Source organism: Felis catus, chromosome A2, assembly GCF_018350175.1.
Source record: "Felis catus isolate Fca126 chromosome A2, F.catus_Fca126_mat1.0, whole genome shotgun sequence".
Classification (NCBI taxonomy): domain Eukaryota; kingdom Metazoa; phylum Chordata; class Mammalia; order Carnivora; family Felidae; genus Felis; species Felis catus.
Window position 1 is genome coordinate 41,247,927 of NC_058369.1, and position 24,444 is coordinate 41,272,370.

Genomic DNA, 24,444 nt, shown 5'->3' on the forward strand with positions numbered 1-24,444 from the left:
GACAGATACTTTGAGGCTGGCAGAGTAAAATGTATCACCAGGAAGGACCTACTGTCTTAATGCTAATGCTTTGCTAGAGGGAAAAGCAACCTGCTTGACAAGAGCTAGGACTCCAGGATCCTGTGAGTCTTTAGCATATGAAAATCTCACTGGAAACTTCTCCTGGACTTTACCTCCCCCCCAACTCCATGGTATATACCCAGTCTCTCCTCAAGGTCCCGGGACAGCTCTTTCTACCCACAGGTCCTGTCTCCGTGCTTCAATAAAACCACCATTTTGCACCAAAGACATCTTTAAGAATTCCTTCTAGGTCATTGGCTCCAGACCCCATGAACCTCACTATCACCTCCCCCACCAAAATCTCATCAAGATCATGACCTGAGCAGAAGTCAAGAGTTAGACACTTGGGTGGCTGGCTCAGTCAGTTAAGTGTCTGACTTTAGTTCAGGTCATGATCTCAAGGTTTTTGAGTTCAGTTCAAGTCTTGTATCGGGCTCTGTGCCTAGAGCTCAGAGCCTTGAGCCTGCCTTGGATTCTGTGTGTGTGTCTCTCTCTCTTTGCCCCTCCCCTGCTGTGCATGCTGTCTCTCTCTCTCTATCCCAAAAATAAATAAATGAACATTAAAAAAAAGGGGGCGCCTGGGTGGCTTGGGTGAGTTAAGCGCCCAACTTCAGTTCACGTCATATCACAGTTCCTGAGTTCAAGCCCAGGGTCAGACTTTATACTGACAGCTCAGAGCTTGGACCCTGTCTCAAATTCTGTGTCTCCCTCTCTCTCTGCCTCTCCCCTGCTTGCTGTGTCTCTATTTCTCTCAAAAACAAATAAACATTAAAAAAAAAAAAAAAAGAGTTGGACACTTAACCAACCGAGCCATTCAGGCACCCTAGAAGGTCTGATGCCAGTTCTCTTAAAGCACAGTCCCAGAACTGGTCTAGCCTTACTTTTGTCATATCCCATTGGTTAAAGCAGCTATTGGACAAGGTAAGAGAAGAAGGGAAACAGATCCCATCTCTTGATGAGGGTGTGTTAAAGTTTTGTAGCCATCTGTAATCTGTCCACAGTCACGACTGAGGAAACTAAGGCCAAGTAGGTGTGATATACTATGTCACTTCCTACCTGCTTCCTTCCCCCCCCCCCCAATTTAGAAGCCAATGTTATTGAGAAAGTGGAGAAATAGAAGTTCTAGATGAAGAGAGAGGCTGCTTACCTCTCCCACTGATTGATAGGATGCAGCAGACTGGAGATGAGCAAGGAGACAATTTTGTATTATTTTGTTTGGATTTAGCTGGAAAGCTTAATTATCAACTAGAACACTGAAAACAAGCACAGAGGTGTCACTGGCCTTGCCATAAATTATATTCAGGAGTAGAGAAACAATTAACATCATAAGATACATTTAAAAGGGTGATATGCCCTGTTAGAAAAGCTACATCCAAAAGATAAGAGATAATGGGTTGGTGAGAATGTGGAAAAAAGAAACCCCTGTCCACTCTTGGTGGGGTGCAGCTGGTATGAAACCGGTGTGGAGGGTTCTCAAAAAATTAAAAATAGAAATACCAGGGATGGCTGGGTGGCTCAGTTGGTTAAGCATCTGACTTTGGTTCAGGTCATGATCTCGTGGTTTGTGAGTTCGAACCCCATGTCAGGCTCTGTGCTGACAGCTCGGAGCCTGGAGGCTGCTTCGGATTCTGTGTCTCCCCCTCTCTCTGCCCTTCCCATGCTCATGCTCTGTCTCTCTCAATGATAAATAAACATTAAAAAAAATTAGAAATACCAGATGAACCTGCAATTCCACTTTTGGGAATATATAGGCAGAAAGCTAAAAACCTGTGTGGAAATCGATGGAATGTGGAGCAAGCTGAGGACAAAACACAGGTTAATAGCTCCCTTTTCCCGGGGAATATGTGTGCTATTCCTCAGACACTCCTGCCTACCCAAGAACAAAGGAAAAGGGTTTAAGTTCTTGCCATAGTGATGTGGGAAACTAAGGCAAATGAAAAATTAAATCCCTTTACTGCCTATAACCCATTGACAAGTTCTTGAAACCAGCAGAGTGACCTCCCTCTAGAGTTCAGCTGTCTGGATGATGGCAAAAGGGAATCTTAACATTATCCCAACCCCCAGGATCCTGTAAGTCTACTTTACCATATAAAAATTCCTTTGGAAACTTCTTTTATTTCAACTCTCCCAAGGTACATGCTGTCAATCATACTTCAAGCTATGGCCCCCTGATAGACATCTGAAGGGCCTCATGACTGAGGTTTTATTAAACAGAAATAAATGGCATTTCCCTAGCAACAGGTAGCCCCTCAAGGTCATGAAAACCTTGCTTCCAAAATACCTTAGAGACTAACTCTATCCCTGATCCCCTCCCAACCTGAGGGTATATAATGAGTTTCCTATCGTGACCCTAGGGCAGCTCTTCTGCCCAAGGGTCCTGTCCCTATGCTTTAATAAAATCACCTTTTTGCACCAAAGACATTTTCAAGAATTCTTTCTTGGCTGGTGGCTCTGGACCCACACGCCCCCCCGGGCCACCATCACACCAAAATGTCATCAGAAATAACTCTACCCCCATGGTACAGCATTGTTTACAATAGCCAAGACCTGGAGACAACCTAAGTGTGCATCAACAGATAACTGGATAAAAAAGTGGTGTGTATATGTGTAAACAGAAGGAGTTAGAAGGGCCCAGAAAAAGAAAGATGAGACATATATAGCTTTTGTGTCCCAAGAGAAGTCATTTTAGGTGCCTAGCTATGTTCCATGATTTATGTCCTCCCAGCTCTACTTGCTCAAGAATAAGTCTTGCAGAACTTCCTAGGAAGTGTCAGAATTACAAAGAAATGCAAAAACCTTGGCAGTTAAGGATTGTAAGGGAACAAAGGGAATGCAGAAACTAACAATCTCTACCAGGCAAGAAACAGGCTAACCGGAAGAGAAACAATACATCAGGGGTAAAAACTCCCAGTGCCGGTTCAAAAGTGTGCAAGGCCTTTCTTACTTGGAGATCTTGAGCTCAACACTCCATCTAGTTTATACTGGCTCTCAGAGGAAGTCCACAGCCTTTCTCCCTTGTCTTGATTATAATGTTAAATCTCTCTGTGGCCTCTGCTTTAAGATAATGTTAAACATCCACCCTAGAAGCAACACAAGCTTCATTAACATAACATAGGAAGCACGTGGAGGCCTGTTTTCAAAGCATGTTTGTGCAACTTGCAGCCAAGTATACAGGAGATGATGAAGCTCAGCTTTCTGAATACTTATCCTAAACCCTAATAAAAGGAACCCACTCACTTCTGCTAGGGGAGTCACAACTTTGGAAATTATTTCCTCACGATCTCATTGTTTGCGGCATAATAAAGATTCCTTTGCAGGACATCTCTACTTGGTGTTGTCCCTATCTGCAATTCACCAAAAAGCAAACTCACTTCACTACAGTTACATACATACAATGGAGGTTTATTCAGTCATAAAAAACAAGGAAATCTTGTCATTTACTTCAATACGGATAGGATTTAAGGGCATTATGCTACGTGAAAAAAGTCAGAGAAAGACAAATACTGTATGATCTCATTTATATGTAGAGTCTAAAAAAACCAACCAAACAACATAGAAAAAGCAATCAGCCTCTGTGATTATCAGAGGCACGGGATATGGGAGGAAAGGGAAGGTGATCAAAATGTACAAACTTCCAGCTGCAAGATAAATAAGTACTAGGGATGTAAACGTACACTATGTGCCTAGGGTATACAGTGCTTTAGAGGACAAAGGAAAGTTAATCCTGAATGCTCATCACAAGGGAAAATTATACATATATTTTTGCATCTATGTGAGATGATGGATGTTAACTAAATTTATTGTGGTCATCATTTCACGATATATATGTCAAGTTATTACACATACACTTTCTACTTACACAGTGCTGTATGTCAATTAGATCTCAATAAAACCAGAAAAAAATTAAAACACGAAATAAAAGTGTGATAAGACAAAAATAAAATGCTTTATAGTTACTTTTCATGAAACTTCCTGGTTCACAATAACTTTACAATTCATTCTCTTTCTCTCTCTCTCTCTCTCTCTCTCTCTATATATATATATATATACACACACATATATATATATATATACACACACACACATATATATACACACACACACACACACACATATATATATATATATATATACCTATATATATATATAGGTATATATATATATATATATACCTAAGCAAATTATGTTATACAATGCATTCTTTTAATCAAGGTGAATATTTTAATAGAAATAGCATGGATAAAGCTAAATGTATCTTTGACTGCAACTCCTCATTCTAATACTACCACCTTATCCCAGAAGTAACTATTATTACTGATTTGATTCATTTTCTTCCAAACCTTTGTATGCTTTCCTAAATGAATGTATATCCAGGAAAAAAACATCACTTAAAGTTTCCACATAAGAAGAAAGATGTTCAGTTTTTCAACTTATTGTCTGCCTTTAATGCCAACAAACTGTATTGCATATTTTTTACGTGAAGATTTTTTTAACTATTGCATGCTAATCCATAGTATGTATTTATCACATTGTTTTTGATCCTTTCCCTTCTGATGGACATTTAAATTGTTCTCTCTCTCTCTCTCCATATATATACACATACTTCTTTCACAGAGCACAGCAACGCACTGATTGTCCTCATACCATTTGAAAAGTATTTGGGTGTAAATCTCAATTTATAAATCTTTAAATCTCAGAGGTGGTGTTTTAACTAGATGTATCCTAGTTTTTGTACACCTTCATTGTGATGTCTGATTTTACTTTATAGATGGTTTTATTAAGAAATGTTTTTGTCCCTTCCCAGATATTTTTCACACATTTGTACTGTAGAATGATGGCCCCCAAATCTGACTGTTAATTTTAATCAGCTTGTTACACAAAAATCTGTAGACTCCTTGCCTCTTTCTGAGAGGCTGATTCAGGATGGTTGTGGAGGAGGCCAATTCTGATGCTTAGGTTTGAACAACTTTAATAAAAAGAGATGAACTAGAAGCAAACTCCATCTGATATTAAACTTTTCTTAAAAATTTTTTTCAGAATAAGGCATTTCCATCTATACTCCGGGCACTACCCAAGACAGCAGTATCTAGATGATTACCTCTGATGTCTAGTATAGAAAGTTGTAGAACATGCAGGTATCTGTAATCATTTTGTGGTGGGTACAAGCTCATCTACACATCACAACTAGCTGTGCACAGGGGTCCTCTTGGCCCAGGAAACAGGGCACTTTCAAGAAACAACCAAGAAAAGAATCCATAGAAGATCCTGCTAGAAAGGACTTCAAAAACTTTCTATCTTGTGTTTTGTGGCTGAAAAGATGCCCCCATCTTTTTTTTCCAAACTTTTTTGACTAATCTTTTAGAAGTGATAAATCCAGATCAATGTTTAATTAGGGAACTTTTCTTCTTAAAAATCACAATGTCAAGATCAAACTGTTTTCATGTTAGAGTCTAACTCAGATTCACCAAACCCTCTCGCAAATATGAATGAGCCTGAAGATATGCCAACATTCCATGCGTATTTGACTCATAAAAATGTGAGAGTATCTAAGAGTCAAGTTTATCCCTTTACCTGTACAGAAAAACTTTACAACAATGAAAACACTGAGATCTGAATACACCAGAGATGAGGGAGAAACTTGTTTTGATGCAATGGTTTTTTCCTTTTAAAATAGCATTTAGTCTCAAGGAAGAATAATTGAAATCAAATGCTCATAGACTCAAGACCCTAAAATTATTTACTTATGACCATTTGGGGAAATTGTTCTGGGCCGGTAGAAGGAAGAGGGTCTTTTTCCTTTTTGATGTCTCTTCCAAACCAGAACAAACAAACAAACTGGGCATTTCCTTTCAATACGGCATTTGCTGGGTCTGTTTTCACCTGGAGCAGCAAGCAAGTATACAAATGGGATTAAGGCAAGTCATATAAACTATGGGATAAAAGGCACAAAACATTTCAACTGCTAAGAAATGAGCAGTTAAGCGTCTGACTTCGGCCCAGGTCATGATCTCTCTCTTGGTTAGTGAGTTCCAGCCCCACAGGGGCTCTCTGCTGTCAGGGCAGAGCTCCCTTCAGATCCTCTGTCTCCTTTTCTCTCCCCTTCCCCTGATTGCATTCTCTCTCTCTCTCTCTCTTAAAAATAAATAAATATATATATAAAAAAAAACAAAAAAGAAATTAGCACTAACCTCCTCATTCTGGCTGGGAAGAAAGGTAGAAATCGGTCCTAAATGTGCAGTATTAAGGACCGACCTCTGCACGTAAAGCGCTAACCACGTTTTAGTTATTATTTCATTTATCATACAACAGAAGCAGGCACTTCTCACCTCCATTTTGCAGGAATGTTAAAGGAATTTGGAGTGATCAAGTAATGTGCGCGAAACCACTAAGGAAGTGAATGGCAGACGCAGGACTCGGGGGAGATCTGATCCCAAGCACATAATCTTAGTCATTTCCCATATGTTCTATCATCTTTTCTAACATACAACTTGGATGTACTTACCAAGACTAGACCAAGACTCGGCTCCCAGCTTGGCATAATTTCCTTCCCACCAGTGCCTCGCTCAGATCTGGAAACTCTTCCAGTAGGCAACTTACCTACCACCTGCAACAGGTTCTTACCCGTTTAACCAGCACTCCCAGTTCCGCCCTCTCTCCTGAGCAGCTGGGGCTCATCTACCCTCACAACCACCTGGACCCACCCGCTGTCTTTTCCACAGTGTGACAGCTGTAAACACGGTTATTCTCCACAGGATTTAACAGGTCTGTGAGTAGAAGGATGGGCATGCGTGGCTTTCAAGAAAATTTTCCTTGAAGGTACTGAACGACCTTTCAGAGAAAGGTGAATATTCGTGAAAATAAGTGAAACGTTTTCCATTGTTATTACCTTGGAAACTATACCTAGCACTTATTTTCCCTCTTGCCATTTCTTTAGATTCAAATCTTGACCTGCATCTATTGTTCTCTCTCTCTTCAAGATTATTTCATTATTCGAAATGAATCTCCCGAGCTATGGCAGGAGGCAACTGGATTAAAAAAAAAAAAAAAAAAAAAAAAAAGGGCATTCCTCTTACAGAGGTGGGGAAACAGAAGAGAAGGGCTTTTTTTTGCCCCAAAGAAAGGGCCTAATGAACAAGAGCCTTGCATAGAGGGAAACATAATTTCTGAAGGGTGAAAGCTTTTCTTCCGGTAGTAGCAGCAGCCAAAGACGTCTCTTTGATTCTTCAAATCCCAGAGGGACAGTCTGTCCCTGGGTAGTGGTCCTGGTGGCTGGAGGTAACGTGCTTTAGGTAAGAGCACAAAAATAGTAATGTTCTCAACATGGGTGTCTGTTGGATACTCTTCAAGTGATTTCCTTTTATATAACATATTCCTTTCTGCCAAGGCTCTCTAAAAATTCCTCAGCCCCTCCAGACTAACTTCCAGAACCTTCTCGGCATCCTAGACGAGCCAGAACAGGTCAGGTGACTCTGGTTTAAACTTAATTGCTATGATTCACGAGGAACATATGTGAGGTCACAAACAGGCCTTGTTTACTTAAAGGTAGTAAAAGTAAAGCTTTTAGTCTGAGATTTAACATCTTTCTGAGTAACATCCTCTGAATATTATTATTGGCATGGACTTGTGGCAACATTCTGAGCTTTTTGCCATTTGGGTTTATTTTGAGAGAATACAGATTGTGGCTGGTAGAGGCTGAGTTCCTTACATGTGCCCAGTATTGTGCTACAAACTTGATAAACATTATCTTAGTTATAACAATTACTAGAGCATATATTCTAAAATATCTTACTCATCCTCAAATTACTCTCTAGTCCCTTCTGTTGCTTTAGTACTTGCATATAAGCTCCCTGAGAAGAGGGATCTTATATCTGGTATGCAAAGATCAGTGTCTGAAACTATGGATGAATTCATGAACCAACCTTAGAGGTAGGTAGCGTTATTATGTATGTTTGAAAAGTACTCTTTGATGAATGATTTGACATTTAAAGCATAATAATAATAATAGCCTATTAAACTTTGTTATTGATTACCCATGAGCCAAACTATGATAAAGGCTTTCTGCAATTACATGGGGTCATCTCCCAGGATACTCCTCCAAGTGAGGTCTTTCCACTGGTGCTGTTTTACAGAAACTTTATGTCTGAGAGGGATTGATTGCTTCTCCAAGGTCACACAGTTATTTAAAATATGGCTAGGATTCCAACCCACGTCTATGACTGGGAACAAATGCTCTTCACCACTCAGCTATACTGCTTTTTTTTTTTTTTTTCCAGTTTGGTCAACTTTCCCAATATAAATGATCTACTGCTTATATATTACTTCAAATAAAATTTTATAATACCTCTTATTCTCTTAATTATCATATCTATTATCTCCAGAGGCAGCACAGGAGGGAAAAATAAGCAAGCCAAACAGGAGAGAGTAAGATGAAATGGTGAAAAATCCACGATGTAATTCAACAAATATGTACTGAACAGATAAAGATGAGCCATGAACGAGGGCCTTTGCTGTGACAGACTTTATGATCCCAATGAGCATTTTGACTTGTGAGCTTGACATTTAGCCTTGGAAGGGCAGCCATTCTCATCTGGATGTTTTGGAAAGACCACTACAACAATCACATTGAATGGACTTTTTGCTTCCTCATTAGCCAGTCTAGATAGACGTTTCAGATTAGCTTTGTGTTTGTCACTGATGCCAAAATGCATCTGCTAATTTGCCATTCTTATCTTTGTCTCTGTTTTGTTTTTCCCTGAGTTTTCCCAGGAAACATCCAATTATACAGTTTCTAATTCTTTGTCTTCCACACAGTACTAATCATCAAGGTAGAAAAATCAGGCTCTAAGATAATTTCAATGGGCAGAGTAAGAGTAAAGAGTAGGAATGAAGGGGCGCCTGGGTGCCTCGGTCAGTTAAGCATCCCACTTCGGCTCAGGTCATGATCTCTGGGTTCTTGGGTTCGAGTCCCGTGTTGTGTTCTGTGCTGACAGCTCAGAGCCTGGAGCCTGATTCAGATTCTGTGTCTCCCTCTCTCTCTCTCTGCCTCTCCCCCACTCAAGCTCTGGTTCTTTCTCTCTCTCTCTCTCTCTCTCTCAAAAATAAACATTAAAAAATTAAAAAAAGGGGGGGGGCACCTGGGTGGCTCAGTAGGTTAACCATCCCACTACAGCTCAGGTCATGATCTCATGGTTCATGGATTCGAGTCCGCATCGGGCTCTGTGCTGACAGCTCAGAGCCTGGAGCCTGCTTTGGATTCTGTCTCTCTCTCTCTCTCTCTCTCTCTCTGCCCCTCCCCTGCTTGCACTCTGTCTCTCAAAAATGAATAAAAAACCATTAAAAAGAAATTTTAAAAAATTGAAAAAAAAAGAATAGGAATGAAAACCAGCAAACAACGGAAGCATCTTTTCTTAAATATTTAATTCTGTATCAGTGCATTTATTTTGTGAGCAAGTTCAAGAGGTAGTTATCACCTACATATAAAGCAAGACATGCAAAATTAGGGCACAGTGTTCAAATAAAAACAAAAGCAGAAAAACCTAACCATTTAAATAAACCATATTCCAATCTGTTTATATAATTTCTTTCAGAAGAATGGTACAATTTACTAATTGCTAATTTTGTAATTGCTGCTGTGGGTTGATTTTACCTCCAATATTTACTGAAGTGTATCCAACTTATGATGAATAGCAGTACAGTTTTCATTTTTACAGAGGGTACAATACTTCAGAAAAAAATAAACCCAATTAAGATTAATTTTAAATGAAAAAAAGATGGCATTGTAAGAACATGAAACGGCAGGGGGGATTTTAATTGGAAAAAAAAGCAACTTGTAGCTTCCTCATCATTTTGCATTTTTTATTTTATTGAACTATACTGTTACATTTTCATTGAAAATGGTAAAATTATTGAAAATCAACACAAACCATTTTCAAAGACTAAAGAAAATGTACGATGAAGATTAAACATAAAGCCTAGAAAATATTTTTAACACAAATGTTTTTTTTTTTTTTTATAACTTTTACTTGAATGGGGCGCCTGGGTGACTCATTCAGTTAAATGGCCAACTCTTGGTTTTGGCACAGGTCATGATCTCACAGTTTGTGGGTTTGAGTCCCACATCGGGCTCTGCACTGACAGTGCAGAGCCTGATTGGAATTTTCTCTCCATCTCTCTCTGCCCCTACCCCACTTGTGCTCTCTCTCTGCAAAATAAAATAAACTTTAAAAAAAAAAAAGCATTTATAATTTTTACTCGAAGAATTCTGAAGCTGGGTCAGTTTTATCTTAGGGAGCTTTCCACGTAAGAATTAGCAAATATTAAATTGACAATAACCAAAGGAAAGCTTCCCAGGTATTCCATTCCTCAATTTGAATTATGATAACAGAGGCAGAACAAACTATACTGCAAGTTGGTACTATAAATGCTGACTAAAACTTCTACTTCGGATGCATCAGATTTTGCCAGGGATCTAATGCCTTCGAGCTCAGCGTTTGCAGCCAGCTTGCCTGGGTTAGAATCCTATTTTACTTGCCCTTGCTAGAATGGCATTGTATGATGTACTTAATCTTGTTGATCCTTGGTTTCCTTATCTGTAAAATGGGCTTGACATTAGCACCTAACTAATAAGATTTCGAGGATGGTCAATTTAGTAGTGATAAAGTGACTGAGGGTCTGGCTCCAAGACGGGGAAGATCTATTATGTGACATTAGCAATGTTATATTCCTATTAAAAAAATCTGATGCCAGACTCACTTTACCCCCTCTTCTAGGAACTTCTGGTGGCATGTACATACATTCATGAGATCAAAGGAGAGCTTTAAATATATTAAAACAAAGCCACCTTCAAATCTTTACTTGTGTCTTCCAGTGTCACATATTTACATACTGATGAGAATAATAGTAAGAGCGTGGCTCTAAGCACTCATACACATCATTTTATTTATGAACTCTCATCCTTTCAAGTGGGTAATACCAATAACCTCAATTCACAAAAGATGAAATTTGGCACACAGGGTGTGGCAGTCACTGCAGATCTGACATTTCTAGGAGAGTAAGACTACCATGGCCCCAATCTGCAGATAGGGAAACTAAGGCTTAGAGAGCTCACTGACTGGGAGCAAGGGTACACGGCCACTAATTGGTGAAGGTGTAATTCAGACTAAGGCAATAGGATTTAAAGTTGACCTTCTGATTCTGCCATGCCAAACAGCCCTGGCTTCAGGAGAGAGAACACAGGCACTGATTTTAACGGCATAATCTGTTTCTCCATATTCCCTAGTTCTTTCCCTTCATAAGGGTACACCAATGCAGCTGGTAAAACTGTAGTAAATTTAAAATCACACCTCCTAGGGCGTCTGGGTGGCTCAGTCGGTCAAGTGTCTGACTCTTGGTTTCAACCCAGGTCATGATCTCATGGTTTGTGGGTTTGGGCCCCAAGTCGGGCTCTGTGCTGATAGTGTGGAGCCTGCTTGGGTCTCTCCCTCCCTCTCTCTCTGCCCCTCCCCCCCACTCTCTCAAAAAATAAATAAGCTTAAAAAATAAAGTCACACCTCCCTACACACAGGTACATGCACACACACACCTGGCACAAGCCCTACACATACTCTCCCCACTTGATTGTCCTGCCTCTAAATATATCTTTGAGTTTTCATGTAAGAAAATAACTGAATTGTTTCTTTGGAATGAATTTTCCTCACATCAGCAATAATTTTCAAAATGCTTCGCTAATTACAAACCAATCTTTTCTAGTAATTTAAACAAATATTTAGAATACATTACACCACAAGGATTATTGAGAAAGTCTCAAACACTGATGCCAGTGAGAAAGTCTATGAAGGACTTGATAAGTTGTTATTAATTTTAAGAAAATAGTTGTCAAAAATGTGGGTTATAGCCACCATCAACTAAATAAAGTCATTAGAAACTAGATACCATAATTAAGTAAAGTAAGTTTTCTGCTACTCCTTCCTTCCCTCTCTCTCCATATCTAAAGTATCTTTCATGGAAACTCCCCTTTTTTTTTTTAAGTGTATGTATTTTGAGACTGAGAGCGAGAGCGAGAGCAAGAGAGAGAGAGAGAGAGAGAGAGAGAGAGAATGGGTGGGAGAAAGAGAGGGACAGGGAGGGAGAGAGAGAGAGAGAAAGAGAGAGAGACAGACAGACAGAATCCCAGGCAGGCTCTCAGCTGCCAGTGCAGAGCCCAACGTGGGGCTCAAGCTCATGAACCTTGAGATCATGACCTTGAGCCGAAATCAAGAGTCAGAAGCTTAACTGACTGAGCCAACCAGGTGCCCCAGAAAGCACCTTACCTTAAACTGTAGATTTTACTAAGTCAGTGGTGTCTAAAAATAATTTTTTAAAATGTCCTCTTAAAAGATGGAAAGACTAAATTTTGGCTGAAAAAATACCAGCATAACTATTATGGTGCCCTCCTATTTCCCCCCTTAAAATATTCTTTTTGACCATACCACAATTAATCATGCAGGGGCCACTGATTGTTATAAATTTTATTTGAATAATAGAAAATAATACATACAGATAACCATAGGATACACACACAGAATTTAAAGATAAATCTTATACTTTTCAATATGAAACAAAGTACATATCTCATGGAGATATATTGCTACAAATGCCAAGAAACAATAATCATTTTGAAAATGGAAAGTGTAGGAACATATTATAGGAATTACTAAATAATAAAAAGGTACAACTCCATTACATGTAGCATAAAATTCAGATATTGGAGAAAGCGTTTCCCCACTTTTTGACTGGAAATAACAATGGTCATATGAAATCTACTAAGTCATTCAGATTTTTTCTAGATATATACAGTATATACAGACCTTGCAAAGAAAGTTATAAATATTTTTCTCCTTTGTGTATGATGACTTTAATCTTAAATGTAATCTTTAAACATAAAGTAACACTTCATGATGATACCAGAATTTTGCTAATTTTTATTCTTTTTTGATATCTGAACTGTTGTCAAATTCTGATATATCTGTAAAGAAGAATGAGTTCCTGCAAAATGTGACATTGTAGGAAAGAAGTAAAAAAATGATTTTCCAATGTCTAACACTCAATCTGTCGATTTTCATATATTCTTTACATATTGCTATGAAGTCATGTCTTCACCAATCTTTTGAAAACCACATATTGAAAGACTGAGTCATACATATCAAAGTCAGCAGCACTGCCATGGTTCTATTACAAATTTAACTCAGGAACTAAAAAGCCTGCCAGACTCACTCTGATAGACGGTTGGATTTCATTAAAAAACCATCTCCACCATCCAAAAAAGAGAGGGCCTCTTAATGGAATCAGAAATTGGAAATGAAGAATTGTGTGAATTTTGTTTAATATTTGAGTTGAGATTCAGGTCACTCCTTATTTTCTCCACTGTGTTTTAATAAAACCTGAAAGCTTGTCCATAGATGTGAAGGAAACAATTACTATCTAATATTTTTTTTTAATATTTGAGAAATAATAAAATGTGAACATTTCAATTTTAAAATATCAGTGAACAAAAAAAGAAAGCATTACGCATAACGGAATGCAAACTTAAAGAAGCGGCTGGTTCTTCTTTTATATAGTTAGGTAAATTCCTATTAATATTTTGCACAGACCCAAAATATGAGGGGTAGCAAAAACACTTTCACATGTCCTTCTGTATCTCTTAACAAATAATTTATGGGGCACAGGCAGGTACACTGGGCATTATTTCCACTTTTATAGATGAAAAATTGAGAACTAGAGAGAGCAAGAATCTCACAACTTTGTTAGACGTAAACAAAACAGCACCGTTTCCACCTCTGGTGTAGCATTTTTCAACATTCTTGTGAGTCACATGCACCCTCTTCCAAGCAAGGTAATTTTTAAAATGTATTTTCACTCTTGAGTATTTCAAATGAGCATTTCAGAATAGTACTGATCAAGTCTTCCAACCAATGCTGTTATAACGGGGAAATAACATTTGGATTAAATGAGTTTTTCCACATTAAACAAACAAACAAACAAACAAACAACAAACGTGTGTGGGCATATGTGTGTGTATACACATGAGAGCACGTGAGTCTATCGAAAGGCAGTGCTCAAAATCATAGCTTACGAATATCTTTATCAAAAGTCTAATGTAATTAATATGTAAATTCCTTTGGTGTATCAAGTAAATATTAAGGCATTTCAGATTCCCCTAAAAGGATTTACTGGTTTTTTTTTATTATATTCATATTTTACCTATAGAAAGTTAAAAATACAGAGTTGAAAAAAAACATGCATAATCACTGCATTTCATGAAAGCACTTTTTTTGTAACCAATTAACTTTCTAGTAAACAATTAAAAAAAAAAAGTTAGTACCGCCACAGGGCATTTACAATGAAGAACAATACTACAGGTACGTAACTGGACACAGCGTGGACATGTGAGATGGCTGAAGTAGAACCTCTTGCGTCCATATCTGTCAAAGATGATAAACAGCTCATTAATAAGGATTGTACCAAAATAAATCATCAGGGCAAAAGTAATGCCTCTGCTATCAAAATCAAATCATACCACGAACCCAACCTAAAACGCTGAGTTATGATTAATCCTCATTTTATTTGTCAGTGTTGCCTATATTAGTTGCCAAGAATATCTCTGAAAGCACCGACGTATTTAAGTTTTTTAAGTAAATGAATCTAGGCTGTGCTCATCTAGTATTATTTAACTTTAATTGAAATTGCAAAAACAACTTAATCACTTTGAAAACAATTATACTCTTTTGAGATAATTCAATGGTTTAATTAAAGAAAGCTTCATTGGATGAGAGTTTAGAAAAATCTGTTGGTTTCTACTTTATCCATTTCTAGATAAATTATTAGGCGTGATATAAAACATCATCTTTAAAAAAAGCAGTCAATAAATGCTCCATTTTCCCAGAGATGGCCTTGTCTACACTAGTCTATGCAAGCTCAGCAGACAGCATGTCAGATGAAAAGGCTACTCTTGACTCAGCAGCCCTAAAATGTGAAAATAGCGGCTGTTTCTGCAAAAGCATAGAACTTACTCCTTTCAACAGTTACACTCTGGCCATATTATAATGTTAACTCTACATCTTGCAGTACTGTACGAATACGAGCATGTCTTTTTTTAAATTTTTTATTGTTTGTTTACTTATTTATTTAGAGAGACACACACAGAGTGAGAGTGAGGGAGGGGCAGAGAGAGAGGGAGACCAAGAACCTGAAGCAGCCTATAGATTCTTATGCTGCAGAACTCAGTTCTAAGATAAACACTTTCTGCTTTCATGGGATAGTTTAATATTTGCTTTAGTCTAAGTATGGCATTCTTTATGATTTCACATAAAGATAAAATTCTTCCAAGTTTCCATATCCCTCTTTCTCGTTATTTCCTAATGATGTCAGTCATTTTGTTTTCTAAGATTAAAGAGAGAGGTTTTAATCTTATTTCCAAGACTACAGGCTAGGCCACGCCCAAGGGAACGAAACAGGGTCAAGGTTTTTAATGTCACTAAGAACTACAGATTAGGATATGGAGACAAGATGGCTTCCACCATACTTAAATGGAGGTCCCCAAACTCCAGATTTGGAAATTGAAAGAACAAATAAAATTTCTTTTACCACTGTCACTCATAAAATATGTATGCAAGTCTGTTCCCCTTAACTCTAAAAGTGTAATTTCTATAGTAAAATAGGTTTACTTTGGATTTGGAAAAGAAAAGTTAGTGTGAACCTCCTTCGAAATCAGAAACCGAGACTTGTTTTTGAAGTGTCTTTTGGTTTGGTCAGCGGTTTATGACCTTAACAATGTTAGATTTCCCACTTTCCGAAGAATTGATAAGATTCATCTACAATTTCTAGGAGGCAAACTAAGATCTTAAAACTAGTTTGTGGTTATAACATTGTCCTTGAGAAATGCTTAAGAAATTGTTTTTTATAGGCAATCCAAAAGCAAATGTAGGCATTTCTCATAATGAGGAAAAGATTCAAATTAATAAAGTTCTGCTAAATATTTTTTGATGTCTTTTCTTTCTGTTATTACCTTTCTTCATGTTTTGTATCACTCCTGAGAAAGTTTTCTTGCCTTCATCTCTCCTATTCCAAAATCTTCTTAGCATTTAGATGGAGGAGATGGTGGGGGAAAACGGACAGAAGGGCATTGACTGACTCACTCTTGGAGGCTCGTAACACTGGTATTATCAATAAAGTAAATGTTGACTTTGACCAACTTACTGGTTATTCTTGGGATCCTGATCTGTTCGCTGCTGGTTCCATCTCCTCCATCTGTTGTGGCCTTGACTTCAATAATGTAGTCCTCTTTAATGGGCAACAAAAGTTCTGCTGAAGTCTTATTTGTGTTCAGCACTTGTACACTGTTTTGACTGCTAGTCCTATAGAAAACCTGAAACGCATGAACAAATACACTCATTTCTTACATTGCCTACTCCTCCATTTTTCACAGAACTGATTACCCGGATGTTACTTCATTTACATTGTCTTTCTATGCTCACCAGAATATAAATTAAATTCATAGCTCTTTCCATGGGTCTTAGACTGGGGGTTAGCACATACTAAAATCATCAAGTCCTCAAAATCAAGGAGGTAAGGAAGACGGAAGTGAACTTCTTCTGTGGAAGAGTTCATCTGGGTTGGGCATTTGTACGGTTGGAGAGATGAGGCAAGCCCCTACTCTATTGATCTTGAAAACCAGACCAACAAATTAGAGCCAACACTTTCAGTTGCTTTTTAAGTAGTATATTGGGGTTCGTCAGAAGTAACAAATTAATTAACATTATGAACAATTTATATTTTATCCCACATCCCTGAATACCCAGAATTACTTCCCTTTTATTTATATTTAAGAAATCATATATTTGGGGGGGGGAAGATACCCTTTTCATAAGAAGTTGGTATCTCTATGTCAAAATTAGATTACAGCAACCATATTATCATAGTTAGAAAAACCATTCGAGCCTAGCTTCCCTTGGAAAGTTCTGCCAGGAATAGGAAAAGAAAGCATTGCAAGTATCTTACTTTATATCCCGTTACTTCTGATTCATTCTCCATTGCTTTAACTTGTTCCCAATTAAGTAACACTTTCGTGTCTGTAGCATTCCAAACAACATTTCCTGGTGGCTGACTGGGAGCTTGAAATGCAAAATGAGAAATTAAAACAGATTTGAACATGAGTGATATTTTACATAGAACATATAAATGACACTTACAGGAGGCTTACAGAAGTACAGCAAAGTCTCTCTGGTAATATGTAGCATATAGGTGGAATCAGAAAAAAATAAGAGTAGCTAAATACCCTTTTATTTTATTTATTTATTTTTTGTTTTGTTTTTAATGTTTATTTCTGAGAGAGAGAGAGAGAGAGAGAGAGAGAGAGAGAGAGAGAGAGAGAGGGAGAATGAGCAGGCAAGGGGTAGAGAGAGAGGGAGACACAGAACCCAAAACAGGCTCCAGGCCCTGAGCTGTCAGCACAGAGCCTGATGCAAGGCTTGAACCCATGAACCGTAAGTTCATAACCTGAGCTGAAGTCGGATGCTTAACCGAATGAGCCACTCAGGCGTTCCTATTTTATTTTCTTATTTTTTTTTAATGTTTATTTATCTTGAGAGAGAGGCAGAGAGAGTGTGTGTGTGTGTGCAGCAGGGGAGGGCCAGAGAGAGTGAAGAGAGAGAATCTCAAGCAGTTTCCACCCTTTCAACACAGAGCCTGACTCAGGACTTGAACCCATGAAACATGAGATCATGACCTGAGCCAAGATCAAGAGTCAGACGCTTAACAGGCTGAGTCACCCAGGCACACCACTAAATGTCCTTTTAAAAACACTCTTCAATTAAATTGTGAGATAATTCATTTCATGACATTCATCATATCTTTTAGGATATATTTCCCTTGTTGCTGTGGGTCCTTTTCTGGAAACATGTTGATGGTGGAGATAAAGAAATTCCTTTACCCACCACGAGAGGGATGCTGCTTGATGCACCAAGAAAGGCAGGCAGTGTGACCGTTTTGACATATAGACAGAGGCAAAGAGAAATTGCCAACTGAGTAAAGACACACAAAATGAAGTATGGATGATTTTTAAGCCAGCTTTGTGTGATGACACAGGCAAAATAGGAGGCAATCAAGGATAAGGGCTACTTATATTTATTTCCATGAAGTTAATACCTATTCACGTGAAAAAATGTAGCAGGGAGAATACACGTCACTCTTCGTTTTTCAAGTTTTAAACCAATTTTTGAGAAAAATAAGGCAAGACCCGAAAACATTAATGAGAATTCCCTTAGATAATGAGTGAAATTCCCTGAGGTTTAACACCTTGGATTCATAGCTTAGTTCCCTCTCATGAACTCCAGTTAGTAAACTATGCCGGGCAAAGGGGTTCAACTGCAACACAGACAGAACATTAAAATTCAGTTTCTCATCAAGCACAAAACAAACACAATTTTATCCATGTGGCAACAGCATCACAGTTGCCCAAAGCAGTGCTGAAATACGCCGTACTTGTGGATTTAGCCACACAATGTGATCTGGCTAACTGAATCTGTAATGGGAAAATTATATAAAATATTGGCTATGCAGAGAAATTTCTAAACATCATTGACTCACGCCATGAGGGAAAGACGGCTGAACCTACAGATGGGAAGGGTTCTCCAGATACATTTACGTGACTAATGACACCAAACGAGATTGTATTCCCTGCAGATTCTTTTGCTTATTGTCTGCTCTTGAACACTATTCTACACTGCCTTTTCAATTTGCGATCTGGCATTAGTGACGGCTTCAGGTCAGTTCAGAGAGTTCAAGCTGTATTGCTTTGATAACAAAAAATATATATAATGGCAGTTGCTTACGGTTGAAATACTAATGACCATGTTCTGTTGTCTCGATTCAAATGATATGAATGCACAATTGTTAGGACCTTTTCTCAAAGTCTGATTTCCTGTGTCCTGACAGTCCTATAAAAGGACAGGTTCATTTGATGCAACTCAGATAACACAGGCAGCATAGTGGTTCTACCAAAAGATGTGTGCCCGGAGATTACAGGAAACTTGAGTAATTTGGATTGAATCATCTATTCCAATACTAGTCTCATAGAAGAAATGACTGCAAGTATAACACTGAGAAATATCTTGTATCAGTGCAAAAATAGATGAGTTGAATGAGTTCAGCCTGAATTGAATACTTCTTAAATACACAGAAAGAAAAAAGAAACAGGAACAGGGGAAAGAAGACAAAATTAAGGTTTGTTCTGGGTCTGATTACCCTTATTCTGAATCACATCAGTTTTTCCTGAGCATCAGATAATCATGTACACTTGCATAACTTTTGCTATTTTTAAAAAGAGGGCTTGACTTAAAAAAAATCTAATTTAGCCTCATCCCAAACACTAATACTCACACAATAATTGGCTTAATATCCTTGTTACATTCTTATGGTACCCTCTAAAGTAAATGAAGCATTTTTAAATGTAAAAAAAAAAATATTTGTGAACCACCCTGAAGTCATCTCTCTTATCACCACTGATAAGAACGACATCATGTGGAGGGGCCCCAGGGTGGCTCATGGGAAAAGAGTTTCAGTTTTGCAAGATGAAAGACTTCTAGAATCCGTTACACAACCACCAATCTTAATGCTACCAAACTATACATTTAAAAATGGGTAAGGGGTGCCTGTCTGGCTCAGTCCCTTAGGCGTCTGACTGTTGACCTCAGCTCAGGTTTTGATCTTGGGGTTGTGACCTCAAGCCCTGCATTGGACTCCATGCAGGGCGTGAAGCCTACTTTTAAAAAAATGGGCAAGATGGAAATTTCATGTTATGTGTATTTTTCCCACAATTAAAAATCAAAAGCAACAACTTTAAGAAGTATTATGTGGATTCAAACCAGCTCTGATTAATTCCAAAGTCTATGCCTCCCATATTACATTGTGCTGACTACCTGAGGCCGCATTTAGCTCCTGAATGACTAATCACAGATTTGTAAATGATGTAAAAGTGAATATGAAACAAGAATGTCACAAAATATGCTCAGTGCCCACTTTCACAGGAAAACGTATCATGCTTTTCCTGATTTCTCAGATAAAAGTGGGGCCTCTTTTCATTTACCTGATCCACTTTCTTCATGATCCTCATCAAAGGTACATTGTACACTTTTTTTACTATTAATCTGTAAGATCTTTGCAAGCAGAGACATTGTCTGGTAAGGTCTCTGACACAGACAAGTCGAAATGGCAGATTGTACTCACTGGCCCAATGCCTTGACAAGGGTAGATATCAAATTCGATATTGTATATGACTGATGTTTTCATGTAAAAAGCAAAAACTCAAGGATTAAGGAGACACTTTTACAGTGTTATCAGAAAATAAGTTTGAAACCATTCCCTTTGCATTCCTAAGGGATGATTCATGCAATGAACATTCTGAATGGAGTAAAGATTCAGAGTAAGTATTAGTGAAATAATTCACTGTGACACCAGCAAGACAACATTTGGCTGGTCGTACTTTTCCAATGCAGCATATCAGAATTCAAAATGAATTTTCCAGCTACGTGGTTGAAAGTTCTCCAAGCCATCCTAATAAGTGCTATATGTCTATAAAGACAAAACTAGGACAGGTAACATCCATTGATCATCAGCCTTGAGACTTGAAATTGAATACGCCCAGTTGTACCGAGGCTAAGGTGATAAGGAACAGAACCCAAAGAAGAAGAAAACAAGAAAAACATCAACAACACTGGTGTATTAATTGAATACTTAAATGATTTATTCAAGAGACATCTATGTGTCAAGGGTTAAGAAAAAAAAAAAGGAAGAAGGAGGTGACAACACCTGGAATAGATTTTGAAAGGCAAATACGATTTTTGCATGTAGAGGTGAGAGAGGGAAAGGTATCCAGCAGAGGAATAAACACCTGCCAAGACACAAAGGCAGGAAATAGTAAGGTTCAGTGGGGAGCTCAGTTGTAACTGGTTACAAGGTAGTGGGGAAGGGCAGGGATAGATCAGATGCAGTTGAAAACGCAAGCAGGAGCCAGATGCTAACAGGTCTAAGAGACCAAAAGAACTAGGAAAGGAGTTTTTCCATAGGCAATTAGGAAGACATTGATTGAATAAAAGTAGGGAAGTGATACTATCAATTTTGTAGTTTCACAGATCAATGTGGGAATAGGGGGGAAGAAGGAGAATCTTGGCAGGCATTCTGTTGGGAGAATATGGTAGCACTTAGTGTAAGAGAGAATTAAAGGTCTGTTCACACGAAGATGATTGTAGTGGAGTTGGTGGGATGGAACAAATGATGTTTGTGGAGACTCAACAAGTCATGATGGCTGACATCATATGGGTGCTGGCAATAAAAACAAACCTAATTCTGGCTGACAACACAGACCTTGGGGAACAACATCTATACCTGGAATTCCCTTTGGCCACAAATTTAATAACTTTATTGTGTGTTAGGGATCCTTCTGAGTACAGGAGACAAAGAGATAAATATGTTCTCTGACTTCTACCCACAGGGTCTATCAGTGGTTCCCAAGGATCAATATTTCTACCATTAGAGATGATTTTAGATGGATGACATTTTTAATTGGAAATATTTAGATATTTTCACGTAAGCCAAAAAAAAAAAAAAAAAAGAACTAACATCCATTTCTTGATTCACAGATATGATTCTCTGGATGAGGCCAACATTGATACATCTGTAATAATCTACTTTACACACAACACACAGATCATTAAAACTAGGTTCTAAACAATGATAAAGAACAAAGGTTATTATGAAAACACAAATCACTCCGATGTTTTCAGCTGTACACAGATGTGTGGTAAGCATCCCAAAATACACAGTCACAGTTCAAACTAACTCTGACCTAAGGGAATCCTTACTACAAAGAATTCATCTTAAACTAAGTGATCAAGAAAAGAATATCACTCTACTAATAACAATCACAGATAGTCTGATTAGCTCATTGCAAAACTTATCTTCAGGTATGCATTTTTTTAAAATAAGTTTACTTTTCTTTGCAATTCATTGTGCTCTTTAACTTTAAAACTTTTTCTATTCAAATAATTGCTTTGTTTTCATTTTATGAAGAAAGTCTTATAGCTACTATCTTGTAATCAAGAGAAATAGTGATTTTCTGTTTATGGTAATGGTATAGTTGCTTTTAAGATAAATATATTTAACTATCAAATTAAATCTATTAGGAAAATAATCATACGGTTTGTTTGCACACATGGGTAAAATCATGCAAATATCATTGAGTGACTAGAGATGGCAAAATGCTGGGAAAATTCTGCACAGGTTGATTTGCTTATTCCATGATCCAGACTTCCCTTCTGCATCTTCATTGCTACTCATGGCTTCCATCCTTACAACATTTAGTTCCCTTGTATGGAGCCTTCAATGCTCTTCTTTTCTATCTTCCTAGGGTCAAACCTCAAGTATGAACGCTTTGCTTCCACAATCTCTATAAAAAGGCTGCCTACTCCTGTGTGCCCAGAGTCATCCTGGCATGACACAGAAAAGATCTACCTAATACTTCAGACAGAAGCCTGGAAGCAATGTGGCCATTCACATGGCACATGTCCTGAACTAACTTCCTAGCCTAACAGAAGCCACAGTGTCTCACATGTAAAGGAAGAAGAGCTAAGAGAGCAATTGTTCTATGACAACCTACAAGATAGTGAAATTGCTCTAGGACTGTCAAGCTTCAAATCAAAAGCTGCAAACTGAAAATGCATCTGTTAAATCCAGCTTGCAATTTTTTTTGTCTAACCCATTGCACTTTAATTTTGCTTAGTTGCCAATATTTGAAAGTCAGGAGCTTTCCTGTAAGTTCTGGATTTCTGATTGTTAATTGCTTGTGTAATATCAGATCAGAAGGAATGGACCTTAGGAATGGACCTAAGGAAAGACTCTCCCAGCCATCCACCCCTGCTCATTTCTACCTGTCTGGCTACTAAAGGTGTCTGACTTCACATTCTTCTTTTCTTTTATTTTTTTAAAGTTTATTCATTTATTTTGAGAGACACAGAGAAAGCAGGAGTGGGGGAGGGGCAGAGAGGGAGGAAGAGAGAGAATCCCAAGCAGGCTCTGCAGTGTAAGCATGGAGGCCAATGTGGGGCTTGAACTCAAGAAACCAAAAGATGATGACCTGAGCAGAAACTGAGTCAGACTCTTAACTGAGTCATCCAGGTGCCCATTCCTCTTTTAAAATAAACACTAGGAGGTGCATGGGTGATTGGGATTCTCTCTCATCCTCTCTCTCTCTGCCCCTCCCCTGCCCACGCTGTCTCTTTTTGTCAAAAAAATTTTTTTTAATTAAGAAAAAACAAATACTAGTTTAGGGTGGTTTATATATATTTTAAGGACATTTAATTGGCATATTTAGATAATTAATACATCTTGATTGAATAAAACTATACAATGTAACTGGTTAAAAAATTTTTTTTAAATGTTTGTTTATTTTTGAGAGAGAGGCAGGGTGCAAGCAGGGGAGGGGCAGAGAGAGAGGGAAACCCAGAATCTGAGGCAGGCACCAGGCTCTGAGCTGTCAGCACAGAGCCCAACGCGGGGCTCGAACCCATGAACTGTGAGATCATGACCTGAGCCAAAGTTGGATGCTTAACCAACGGAGCCACCCAGGCATCCCATGATGTAACTGTTTAAACTTGTTATTTCTCTAAAGGCTTGAGGTTGTGGATGCTGAGGGAAGGATGAGAAGGAGGAAGGGTGTAGATACTGAAGGAAGATGAAAATGTAATTCAGGGATCTCTAGAGATCTCTCAGCTACCTGAGTTATATTCTTAGATCCTCTAGAAACATCTCATTCATGATCCTTAATATTAGCTGGTAGGGTCGACTGTTTTATTGTTTAAATTTTTTTGAGGTGGTTTAAAATCTTTGTAATTCCTTTGCCTCTTACTTCTCATGGGAAGATTATATTTATCTCACTCTCACGACATTCAGCTTGGCCATGGGGCCTGTGGTTCCCAGGGATGTAGGAAGAGATACTTCCCCTTCTCATTGGCATCTTATAGACATCAGGCTGTGTCATATGACTTCTTTCAACCAATGGAATTCAAGCAAAAGTGAACCAGGCCACTCCCAAGTGGCAGCTTCAAAAGCCATCAAAGAATCTGCTTAGCCATTGTCTTTTCCCTCTGCCATGAGACTAGCATGGCCCACAGGGTGGCTGCTCCTTCAGTCTGGGCGCTGGTGTGAACACAACCTGGATCAGATCAGAATCAAACTTGTAGTGGCCATGGACTATGAATAAGACAGGAACACTTGTAGTTCTAAGCCACTGAGATTTGGAGGTTGGAGACTGTGGCCTGCACTAGCCTAATCTGACTGGTATAGCTATTAATCAGT

The 24,444-nt window shown here is 38.3% G+C and overlaps 1 protein-coding gene across 3 annotated transcripts in view; it reads right to left on the reverse strand.

The window, feature by feature from the left end:
- Nucleotides 1-12,551: 12,551 nt before the first annotated feature.
- The window catches only part of CNTN3 (contactin 3), a 343,653-nt gene continuing 331,760 nt past the window's right edge, over nucleotides 12,552-24,444 (reverse strand). For 2 of the 3 annotated variants that reach the window (XM_023249969.2, XM_023249967.2), the window contains 3 exons: nucleotides 17,095-17,207; nucleotides 16,294-16,462; nucleotides 12,552-14,519 (listed from right to left, as the gene is read on the reverse strand). In XM_023249969.2, coding sequence (XP_023105737.2) covers nucleotides 14,413-14,519; nucleotides 16,294-16,462; nucleotides 17,095-17,207 — 389 coding nt within the window. In that variant the 3' untranslated portion in view covers nucleotides 12,552-14,412. The remainder of the gene's footprint in view (nucleotides 14,520-16,293; nucleotides 16,463-17,094; nucleotides 17,208-24,444) is intronic. The other variant, XM_023249968.2, reaches the window with a different exon arrangement.